Consider the following 11980-nt stretch of genomic DNA (forward strand, 5'->3'; position numbering starts at 1 on the left):
TCCTGTTTTCTTTACCGATGGGGGAGGAATCCGCTCCGCAATTCCTTGAAAGGCTGCGGCGTGTTTTCCACCAGCTCCATGCTGGGTTTGTGAATTTGGTTCCTGCTTCTCAGCATCCTGGAGAGCAGCTCTGTGCTCAAAGGGATCCCAAAACACCCACTATGTTTTGTAGGAAGAGAACTGCTATCTTTCCGTCAATAGCAGCAGGTGCGGCAGCTCCTGGCACCCACCGTCCCTTCGTGCTCCATCCGATTCCCCAGGTGTCTGTGGACAGATGGAGAATTCCCACAGCAGGGAGATTTAAGATCCCAGTGTTGGTTTACTCAATGCCCACTCACCCCGTTATTATCCCGTGCCTTTGCAGAGGGCAAGACAGGAAAAATTTGGTTTGCAAAGAGCATGGGGGTCAGAGACAAAGCCCAGTGTGGGTTGTGCTCCATCCTGCCAGAGGTGAGCAGCTCCCTGGGGGTTCTGAGTGCCCTCAGCTCTCAGGGAGACTGAGAAAAGGCAGTGTGCATGGGAGGACCCTCCAGTCCCTCTGCTCCTGTGGGGTTCCTTGGAAGGGCACTTGATTCTCGCCAATACTCAGGGACAGTGTTCAACCTCTCTCAGCCCCTCCACCTGCAGCGCTAGGAAGGGTCTCTGTGATTAATCCAGGCCTGTCCCCTCTGCCAGGGATGCTTTCTGCTTCATCATATCTCTGCCTTTTTAGTGCAGCACTCCACCACCTCATTCCATGATGCTCTGTTGGGTGCTTTAGTGAACTTTCACCCACTTTGGCATTAAATATGAGGCTATCTTTAACATCGGGATACATAAAATTTATAAACAGCTTTTTTCCTCTTCCCATCCTCAACCTGCTTTTTGACAGTGTGTTTACAGCCCCAGCCCAAATGCAACAGCCTTTTCTGCACCAAAACTCTAGCCAGCTTGGATGGAGATGTCACCTGCCCAGACCTCATAGGACTGTCCTTGCAGCACTGGCCACACAAAGTTTGGCTTTCTTAGGCAGGAGTGGAAATGTCACCCAAAAGCAAGTTTGCAGAAGTGTGGCAAACTCACCCAGCGTTGGAGCCCAGCATAATTAAGCAGCATTCTTATTCACGTCATCTCCTGGCTTTGGCATAGGTTTTATTATAGTCATTAGAAAGACAGATATTACTTTTGGATTGACTCACTTGATGGGTTGATCAGCACTTTATTGTAGCCTCCAGTTATAGCACTTTTTATGGCATCCAGAAGAACTTAACCATTAGCACACTATTAGGAAGAACACTAGCAGCTGATTAAGTTGCTGAAGGTCAAAGACATTTTTCTTAATTGCTCCATGTGTGCTCCCTCCTCCTCCCCCTCCAACGGAGCTGGAGGGAGATCATTCTGTTTTAATAACAAAGTCACAGAGGCATACCTCGTATTTGCCATCAAATCTCCAGGGAGAGGGTTATTCACCATTTAAGATCTTGTCTAAACTGTTATGGTCTCGCTGCTGAAATGAAGTCTTGGGGATTTTGATGGAATATATTGAAAATGACAAAAAAAAAAAAAAAGCCATCAGGGTGACTTATTGAATTGGTTAACACATATTGCAAATAATGTGCTATTGGGGTCATAATAAAATGAATACATGGATGTGCTGAAGGGAGGTCTCTGTCTTTGGGAGGAAAGGGAAGATGACCGAAGTTGACTGCCACAACTCCTAGGTGTACTGCCAGAACAACCCTGTCACAGACAGGAGATCCCAGAGTTCACAAAAGTCTTTCTGATCAGCCTTGGCATTCTTTCCTTTGGAATGCAGCACTTCAGGTGTTTTCCCACTAATTCACAAGGGAAAGCTGCTCAGCAAGGTGTGCATACCCTGTCCTCCAGGCTACACCAACTACACACGGAGCCGTACTTCCAGCGTGTTCCAAATGCACTACAGGAACAACGATTTCCAGCACAGGCTCTTTAACCGAGCCAGTGACATCCTCCCTCCCCTTCACCAACACAACTGCAGAAAGGAGTTTGTTTAAATCAGAAAACAAGCAGTTTTCCCCTCTGTGCTCCTCATCTCGGCAGTGTGCACCCTCTGGGATCACAGCAGAAGGCGAAGGGGAGGACACCCCTCCGCTGCATTGCTTCAAAACAAATCCCCACCATGAGCCTGGGAGAGCACCCACCTTCCTTGTGCTCCTGGAGGGGGTGCGCGTCCAGTGATGGGACACGGCTCTGCTGGCTGCTTGCTTTGGCTGCAGGGCGAGTGGGAGGCTTCAGCTCCCTTCTCAGGCAGTGTGTCACTCAGGGTGCTCACACCTCCCATGCTGCACCAAGCTCCCTGTGGGGTCAAGGACATACTTACCTGGAGCTCATTGCCAGGGCGGGGCATGAGCCTGTGTTCATTACCCAGTACAGCTAACGAATGCAGTTTTAAACTATGCGATTACTTAATCTAACTGATTCTGCTTCAGCTTCCACCTTCTCGCAAGCCTCCTGCTACCACCTGAGATGAGAAACCAAAATCACTAGGAGCCATTTCTATGATAAATTTCACCTGTAAAATCTCGATGGTCCTGTTGGCTTCCCACATTTCAAGTGTCCCAGACAGATGTTTAGCTGCTCATGGGGCTTCATCTTTCAGCTCTGGACTCATCTGACCCAGCTGAAGTCATTAAACCATCAGAAACCTCCTCCCTCACTTCTCCTGAGTTGGATTTCTACCAGGTCAGTTTGCCCACAGGGTTTAGTCTAGCACCAGAGTCAGTGCTATGGGGGGCATCAGAACTGACGGGTGCAGGGTTGACCTATTGCAGATTGGTAAGTCAACCTCTCCGCTTGAAGAAGCTTTTCCCTCCAGAAGGTTGGTGAAACCATCTCCTCTTTGCAAGGCAACTTGATGGAGCAGTGCTTTGAAGAGGAACTGCCATTTTCTTTCGACAAGGTAGAGGCTGTAAGGTCTCCTCAAAGGTCGTACAGAAGTTGGGTGGGTGAGAGACACCCAGCTACTCATCAGTGAGCAGGTGTGAAGTTGAGGAAAGGACTTCAAACAGTCACAGGCAGTATAATGTTCCTGAGGTGTGACAGATGGAGACGTGCTTCACCCAACAGTTTCATCTCAGCTCCGCCTGCCTCAGGTTTCCTACCAATCCCCTCTTAAAGGCAGTGATTAAGGGTTAAACTTGAGACCTAGCTCCCGTGGGAGGGATTTCAGCGTTTTATACTTCACTGTTGCCTGGATCAGATAAGACAGGCTGTGGTCTGTTACTGTGATGCCTCCGCCTGGGCCTGACATCCAAAGAGCCCATGGCTCTCCTTGCGCCACAGCTGGGAGATCCTGAAGATGTGGGATGCAGCTGACCACAGAGAGCTCCCCAGCCTGTGAGAGAAGGCGTGAATTATGGAGCTGACATCCACTGCAGAACCACTTGTTCCTCATTCCAGCCAGCTTACAACAACCAGTCAAGTCAATAATCTTCATACCTAAGGATACCAGAGCTAGAGACAAAATTTGTCAACTTTACATACAGAAGTTTAATCAAGTCCTCTGTTTCCTGGGATAGAACTAACCGTTGACATGTGTCATACTCCAAAGGGTGCAAGCCAACCACAGGGCTGCACCCTGGCCACAGCCAAGACGACTGGAGAACCTCTCGGTGGTGGAGGACACTCAGAAGCTTCCGTTCCATTGAACTACATTATTCTAAGCCTGGCACTACAGCACAAGTGCTCACAGGAAGTATTTCCCAGAGAGAAGATTTTTGCAGCGTATCTGCCTCAGTGCCTTGTAGCTTCAGCTTTAGTCACATGGCAGGAGTGGAAGATTTCTGCAACAGGCTGAATCCTGGAGATGGAGATACACCTGCTGGGTAGGCCACCAGCACTGCCTGGGGGGTCTGCACTGCTGGTCCATATTCAGTCTCCACAAAGCCACTGACCTTGTAGCTCAGGCCAGAGTTGCCAAAACCAAAGGCACGGTGACCAGCTGCTGACCCATAGCAAAGCATCATTCTGCACCAGTTGCTCTGTGTCCCTTCCCCTCCTGTTGCACCAGAGGTCTTATTTCATAAGGCCCAGCTCTTCTGCAGGGTAATCCAAACCAAAGCAGGGCAAAATTATAAAATGCCAAGCAGGAGAATCTTCTAGCAAAAGCAACTATCTGCCATGGAGAGCTGCTTCTTTCCATGGAAGCATCCAAGGCTGCCCTCGAAAAGGCTTCCACCCAAGTACCCGTTACCCAAAGCATCCTTCTATATTTATGTCAATATGTCTTCTCCTGAGCAGAACAACAAAAATGAGACGTGAACAAAGTCCCACCAAAAAACATATTGCCTAACCTGATGAGGACAGAACTGTCCCACAGTACAGATGGGAAGTTAGCAGCCTGTGGGCCATCTATAAAGGCTCTTCTTCAGGAACTCCTGCTGCAGAAAAAATACCAGGGTCACATGCAGGGCACAAGAAGCCTGCTTTTATGGGAATTGCCAATCATAAAAAGGACGGCTCAATCAAAAAGTTGTATCTCAGGAAAGATACCCTTGCACTTATACTTAGTACTGTCTTTGGAAGTTGCCTGTTTTCCTGGATTTTGCTCTTTAATAAAGTTTTGTTATCCTGTTCATGCCCGTTACGAGTGAGAATTTATAAAATATGCCTCCTTCAACCAACTTCAGCTAATCTTTATCACTGAATTCAATAACCTCAGAATAAGTTCATCCTCTTTTCTTTCTTTTAACCCTAATTAAGATGCTCTTAAGCATCTCCCTTCTCTTCTTCCCTTGGGCGATACACAATTAGCTCTTGTAATTAAAACTGTACCCGAAGGGCTGGGATTTGCACAGATGTTGGCATTGCTCCAGGCAACACCATGGGGTTACTGTCAGGCTGAGGTTGCTCCTCAGCACTGGGTGGGACACGTGAGGGGCCTTACAGAAGACGCTAGCAAGCAGGTCTTCTGAGATTTTCTGACTGGGGCCTTGGGGGACTTTTCTGGATGTCTGGTCTGTGGTATTTTTAAACTTGTTATCCAGATACGTTGGCTTCCAGTATTTCCTTCTGTAGTACTCATCCGTGAGTCCAAAATTTCCCTAAGTGAATGTGGAGAGTCTGCCCTAGAAGATTTTCCATCATTCAGCCCTATCTGGAATTTTTTCTCTGCTCATTGATCTCAGGTCCAGGGGAAAAATAAAAACAAAAAAAAACCCAAACAAACAAACAAAAAACCAGAAAACAAAACAAAACCAAAACCACTCACCCATAAATGGATTTGTTCAAATTTTCTCTCTCCTTGTTTGAATGTCTTGCTCCAAGCCCACATACTGCAGCAGGACTGGAGAGCATTTCTTATGGTCACCCCTCCAGCAAACACGATGCACCCCTTGTGCTACGACTCTCACAGCTGGCTGGGCCACAAGCTGCCTGAGCACAGATGGTTTGTTCTCGGAGACCACAGTACTTCTGTGACTCAAGACAAATAAAAGGTTGAGCCCAAGGCTGGCTCAGTTGACATTCCAGATGATGGGAAGATCTTTCCTGTGAAATTAAAGTATTTCCAATATCCTTCAGCTTCCTCCTTCACACCACCTGAAATCAGTCCAAGTGGGACATTGTGGAAATTTGCCCAAACAGGAAAAATTTTCACACCTGTTCTGGAACAAGGTTGAGAAGAAGAGGGGAGAATTGCACTTTAGATCTTATACATAGGAAATTTGAGGTGTTTCAGGGTGCCTTTCCCCCTTTTACCTGTAATTCGAGGTCCTTTTTATCATGGACCTTTATCATTCAAGTCATAGAAAGTATGACTTATTGTCATAGGATCATCTGAGGGAATCTGATTTTCACCCACTAACACCAAGTCACAGGGCGGAGGCTCGGCCATGGGTCATTGGGATGATCCAAGGCTGCATTGGGATGCAGCTCAGCCAAGAAAGCTGGGCAATAGCTCTCTGAATTACCATTCCCAGGAATCCATGGACACCCACAAAGAAGTGCGGTGGTCTCTGGGTGTGCAACAAGCACAGTGTTAGCTTTTATGTTAATGTTTCTTTTTTATTCCTCTCTCAGAGCTGTGCCACGAGATTTACTGAGTTAACTACACCAGAATAATCTGAGGGGTGCTCTTCATGCAAAGAAGACCATCAAATGGGTGATGACTTTTTGACTGTACTTAACAAAAAAAAAAATTAAGAACAATCAGCAAAACTCAAATCTAAACATGGGTGCAGGAGATGGTGTGTGGTTGCTCTGTCCCGGCGATGCTGACACCCACAGCCACAGAGCTGCCAAGAGGATTTGAAGCAAAGGACTAAACCATGGGGAAACATTAACGGGATCCCTTGGCACAAGGATTCAAGCTGCTCTCAGCATCCACAGCCCTAAGCACAGCAGGTTGGGGATTATGTCACATCTATGTTCCCATGGATATCTAGAAAGGAACAAGATATTTATTTTGAGTGAAGGACTGTTTAAGTCAACTAGATGGATTCACTTTGAACCGAAATTTGCTGAGGACCGTTCACAAGACTACCCAGGCTCCCCATTCCCACCCAGCTTTGCTGTCCCACTCACTTTCACAGCACTTTTGGCCATCTGGGTTTCTTTCGCTCCATCCACCACCACCCAGCCATCAAACAAGGAAGGAAAATGGTATTGACTTTTGTCATTATTTATTACAAATTAAATTTTTCAAATTACTGTCTACAAAAATCGATTTAAATAAATATACAGATTTCAGATTGCTACATATGGCATGTGTGCAATAAGTCACTCAAAGATGAGACATTATACACACAAGGAGATATACATAGTACTTTACAGCAGTAGTTTTATTTTAAATTACTAGGCTCACATTAAACCATGTGCAAAGTTTCCTCTGGAACAAACCCTTTCAGGATTTTTTTTTAGAATGACTCAAACCTTCAGAAGGTCAAATATAAAAAAGTTTCTCTGCAGCTTTGGGGACCAAATGATTAGTCTGTTGTTTCATTTGTGATACAATCAATTGGTCTCATTTTTCCCCCTTCTGGGGCATAAAGCAAAACCAATGAAGTGTTTTATATGTCCAATGGGACTACACTTGCAACAGCCACAGATTTTGGTCCACCACCAACTTCAAGCAGCCTTTTTAGATGCTCGTGTGTAATACTGGGTTGGGCAGCAAGGGGGACCCAACAGTGGTTCCAGGAGAGCAATTATTTATCTGCACGAACCAGATGACAGCTGCAGCCACAATTTATAATAGAAGTTAATCTGCCCAGGCAAACAAAAGTGCATTTGTGATACAGCTCCGGAGCCTTGAGATTGTGTTTGCCGGCAAGATTGGTTTCTCGGTCCTGGGCTCAGTGTTTTTTTACAAATTATTCCTTCCCTCCTCTGGGCCAGCAGCACTGTGCTGCTCCAGGCCTGGGGAAGCAGCCATGATTCTGGCATGGGTTTCAATCCAAGCCTTTCTTCTAAAGCTGTGCAGACAGTGCTGTGCTCTCTTCTTAGCGATCCTTTTCTCCACATCAACCCCACCCAGCTGCCCCTTGCCTAATGCGTTCTCTGTTCAGGTCACGCTTCTCATAGTGACAAGCTAGCCCTATACTGGGAATTTATTTAATAGAGAGTCCAACTCAGAGACCTCATCTAAGCGAAGCAGCAAGCAAGCCTTTGCATGCTATTTTCCCACCACCCATCTTCCCTGCCCCTAGCCTCTCCTTTCAGGCAGAACTGAAAGCAAGCTGGGATATTAGGTTAAGAGCTGGAAGGGAAGAGTACCCACTAAGGATATACCCCAGGAGATGAGACAGGTTCACAGCACTGAACTCATCCAGATTAGCAGCTGGGGTCTGTCCGGAACCCACAGGGGCTCCCCTCCCCTAGGCTACCCAGGGGTCCTGCAGAACGACAGCTCCACTTCAGCCTCCCCACCCCTGCTGCTGCTGTGCCCGGTGGCGGGGGTCATGCTTGGATGTGATGCAAGCTCCGGTGGAAGTAAGCTAACCTCCACCTAAACCAGAGCCACTTAAGGACAGCCCTTCAGTGAATTTCTCAGCCAAAGAGCGCCACTGACTACTCAGCTGGCTTTCAGGCTTCTAAATGATATATATCTTTTTAATAAAAACTGGGAGCTGTTTTACCATGGGAATCTCACTCATATGCACATCGCACTGTCTGACAGATAAAGAGAAAAATAGTGCAAAGGTGGGCTCGGGCAGGCCACGCTGGAGGCAGCTTATTCCCATCTACAACAACCAGCCAAACCACCTTTGAATAGCACCAAGCTGGAACCGTGCTCAAACGTGGTTCAAAGGCAGAGCATACCCAGCCGGTGACATGGGCTCGGTGCCGCCAGGTCCAGAACCGCACTAGCCGCCTGGTTTGTATGTGATTCAACCGCCCAGCGCAGGCTGACCCACCGCCTAGGACTCCAGTGCAGAATTAAGCTAGTACTCTACCAGCAAGACCCTTGACTGATCCAAAAAGGCACAATTCAGCTCCACAACACATGATGACTGTATAGAGAGGCAGTTTTCCCTTTACAACAGTCTCTGGAGCACATGCAGTACTGGTTCACGCAACAGGAGCATGGAGACTTCCACTTCTTCCCCCTTCCACTCATGGCCTTTCGTTCAGCTCTAACTACCGACAGCGGAGTTAGCGGCACCCACAGGACTCCAAATTCTTCTGGTGAACTTGGTATGCACCTGTTTCTTATCTCTTCTTCTTCCAGATGTTTTTCTTCCAAGGCAAAACTGTCGGTTGAGCGTTCCTCCGAGAATGGTGCTGATGCTTGCCCAACCGCGGGCTGGAGACGGCAAGATCCCTGTAAACAGAAGAGACACGATGGTCATTCTCCAGTCCATTTTCCTACTACTCAACAACAGCCCGGATTATGATATTTATCTAGCCCTCGCCAAGATTTTAGTTTGAGGCAGAATATGCGGGAGGGAAGAGGGGGAATTTCTAGCCGCAACTCTATTAAGCCACAGCGGAGATCCATCTAGCCCAACATCCCCTTTCCACCCCGTGGCCGGTAGCAGAAGATTCAAGAAGTCCTGCAGCAGGGCATGACCCAAGTGATGCTTCCCCAGACCTCCCTTTCTGAAAATATTTTCATTAGATTTGATTTAACTACCACCAATGGACTCATCCTCCTTCAATCTGCCAGCTCCCTTTAACTCCTGGAGTCCACGGTTTCTTCCAGCAATGAGTTCCACCCTTCAGTGTGGTGATGCAATAAGAGCTGTTTCCCTTGGTCCAAAGCTGCTGCCCCATCACTACTTTTCCTATGAGATGTTGTCCCTCCCTCATTTTTATACATCACCCATTTGCCTGTCCCGTATCAGAGGAACTCCCCACTCCAATTAAGAATGACATTTTACGTAACATTCCTCTAGTTTTGGAGGAGACAAGCAACGTTGGTTCCCTCAGCTGTTAGCCTTCAATTCCACAGAGAGCAGAAATAGCCAAGTCTGCTCATTGAAACGGAGATTAGAGGGGGAAGTCAGGTCAAATCCAAGTAGCAATGCAGCCTGGGGTCACAACCGCAGGTTTTCTTTTCAAGTGCTTATGAGGGATGTTGAGAGTTGGTTTAAGTGGTGTGCTCACCTGAGAGCTCTCAGCAGGCCATGGTGGGACGGCCTCATGTCACCGCTCTGCGGAGACTTCACTGATGCTCCCGAGCTCGCTGGGAGCTTCAGACTCTGGAGGTACCTAATGAGGAGGAGGAGATGCATCAACCACTGACATCCAGCCACGTGATGGTAAGTATCAGGGGGAGTGTTGCTCTAACGTCACCAGTGACAGACTAAGACAGTTAAATGCATGTTTCTGAGGGGTTAATTGCAGCTATTTGAGAGCTATTTATAGCTCACTTTGACTTCTATCCTCTTCTGCTCTCACTCTATTCACAGTCATTGAGGATTTTAACTCTTGCTTTGATATTAAATCAATGACAGAGCTCTACAACAACTTTGCTCCCCACTTCCCCATGGCGAGCACTCCTGTACCACTGTCTGAAGCTAGACAACTGAGAGCCCCCATACAACATAAAAAGACCCGGCTACAGACTTCTGAGCTCCCAGCAGTCCCACTCTCCTGCAGCCTCTCCCACCTAAGCCATGCAGGAGACACTGGTGCCCCAAAACTTCACACCCTCTGCCGGTCCCTCTCCCAGCCTGCTGCCAGCTCCTCCCTTCCCACCAGTGCACCCAGCACTTCCTCAGCCTCCTGGCAGCGGGAGGGATGGAGGCAACATTGCTTCATATCACCCAGTAAAGGGACTACTGTACAACAAAAACACCCTGGTGACATTTTGCCAGGGCCTCTGGGAGGGGTAGGAAAGCCACTGGACAAGTTCCAGCCGTTTGCCAAGAGCTGCGCGGCCATTCCCAGGGAGCTGCAGAGTTGTTCCAGCTCCTCAGCTTTGTCTGTCTGCTCCCACCCTCTCCCAGCAGCCCCCATAGACATCCCCAGGACCCCCCTGACTTACCCAGGCTTGGCTTGGCAGAAGGTGGCACAGACGCTGTCCCTCGAGTGCGAGCACTCGCACCTGCCCAGTGATCTCTTGCGCCGCCTTGGCGGGCTTCCCAAGCCGTAGGGAGCGGTGTGTCTGTTCAAAACAAAAGAAATCAGCTATGCAACTAACTTTTTATTAGCCATCAGGTTTATAGCACCGTCCTGGGAGGCAGCCAAGCCAGTGCCGGGATAATAAAAGACTCATCTATAGACACAAGGTGAAAAGGTCAATGATATGGATAAGCCTTTAAACTCCAGCTCTTCTCCTACCTGCTCTTTTCCCCACCCTACCCCTCCCGGGGAGATTGCCGTGCCAGTATGTGCTGGGTTGCAAGTGGAATTTTCTCCCCTCGCAGCAGCCCAGGTGCCTGTGCAAGGGTCGCCGCACGGGCTGGGCGAGCTGGCAGCTCACCTGGGTGGCAAAACACGCGAGGAGCACGGCTGCCTCCATCCCCCCGCCCCACCACCAGCCAGATTCTCGAGCATGGAGATGTCAGGGCTTTCCCTCCCCTCCCCGTGGGTTTTAATACACAGGCCACAGTACAAATCGAGATGTCTTTGGGCTATAACAGGTTCTTCTGATCACAGCACGCTTTCAGAGCTGTTAGCACATTCCCACTCCATCTTTGATCGCAATCTCCTCTCCCAGAGGGTTTAGGATTGGCAGCGACTGCAAGTATTCTCTGAGCAAGCAGCGAGTTGTAATTGCACGTTAGCGAGCGTGATTATAACCACACCTGAGTACATGTGTTTTGCTACAGCGGGATGGCCATTGGTCTGAAACCGCTCGGCAAGCTGCTGGAGCATTCCTGAGGGCAGGACTTGGCAACCGCGGGACGTTAGTGCCAGCCCACCACTGTCTCATTAACAATACTGGCAGCAGGCAGGGTTACAGTTTGCAAGCGAGTAACTTTCTGACTTGCAGCTACAACATCCTTGTGTTGCTTTCTGCTTGCAGAGGTACAAATCGCAGAAAAAGAGGAACCCGTGAGGAGGCAGCACCCTGTGCTTTCAGCCCCCTCCTCTGCAGGTTATACTGAAACTCCTGAGCAAAGACACAGCTTCTCCCTTTCTAGTTGTTTGAAAGGACCAGACTTGCAATGCTCTCCGGAGCAGGTGCTACAAGAGCCTCACAGCACAGGGACCCTTTCTCACTTTCCTCTAACCTAACCCCATCCTCGCTCAGAAAGTACCGTCACTTACCCATCACCCCACCCCAGCCAGCTCCCTTGGCGCTTACCCAGGTGTGTTGACCCAGATGATATCCAGGTGACAGAAGTAGATGCACTCCTTATCCAGCCAGCTGTTGCAGGAACACCGCTTGGTCCTGGGGTGCGCGGCGCCGGCGGGGGCCAGCTGGGACTCCAGCGGAGGATGGCCCGTACCTGCAGCAGAGGGAGGAAGGGATGAGTTGCAGGACTGCCGGAGCGCCCGTCGGTATGTCACCTCTGCGGTCACACCTCCGGTAAGGAGCACGGTGATTTCCATACACAGGTGATTTTACAAG

General features: G+C 48.8%; 1 protein-coding gene across 1 annotated transcript; it reads right to left on the bottom strand.

The window, feature by feature from the left end:
- Window positions 1–8667: 8667 nt before the first annotated feature.
- On the bottom strand, window positions 8668–11858 carry LOC104468622 (endothelin-2-like; the record flags this gene model as incomplete). Its single annotated transcript, XM_010082818.1, has 4 exons — window positions 8668–8779; window positions 9565–9669; window positions 10448–10567; window positions 11714–11858. Coding segments are annotated over 4 exons (482 nt in total), but the record flags the coding sequence as incomplete, so codon positions are not given.
- Between the last annotated feature and the right edge of the window lie 122 nt (window positions 11859–11980).

The sequence above is a fragment of the Pterocles gutturalis genome, unplaced genomic scaffold (assembly GCF_000699245.1).
Source record: "Pterocles gutturalis isolate BGI_N339 unplaced genomic scaffold, ASM69924v1 scaffold3080, whole genome shotgun sequence".
NCBI classification, from domain to species: Eukaryota; Metazoa; Chordata; class Aves; order Pterocliformes; family Pteroclidae; genus Pterocles; species Pterocles gutturalis.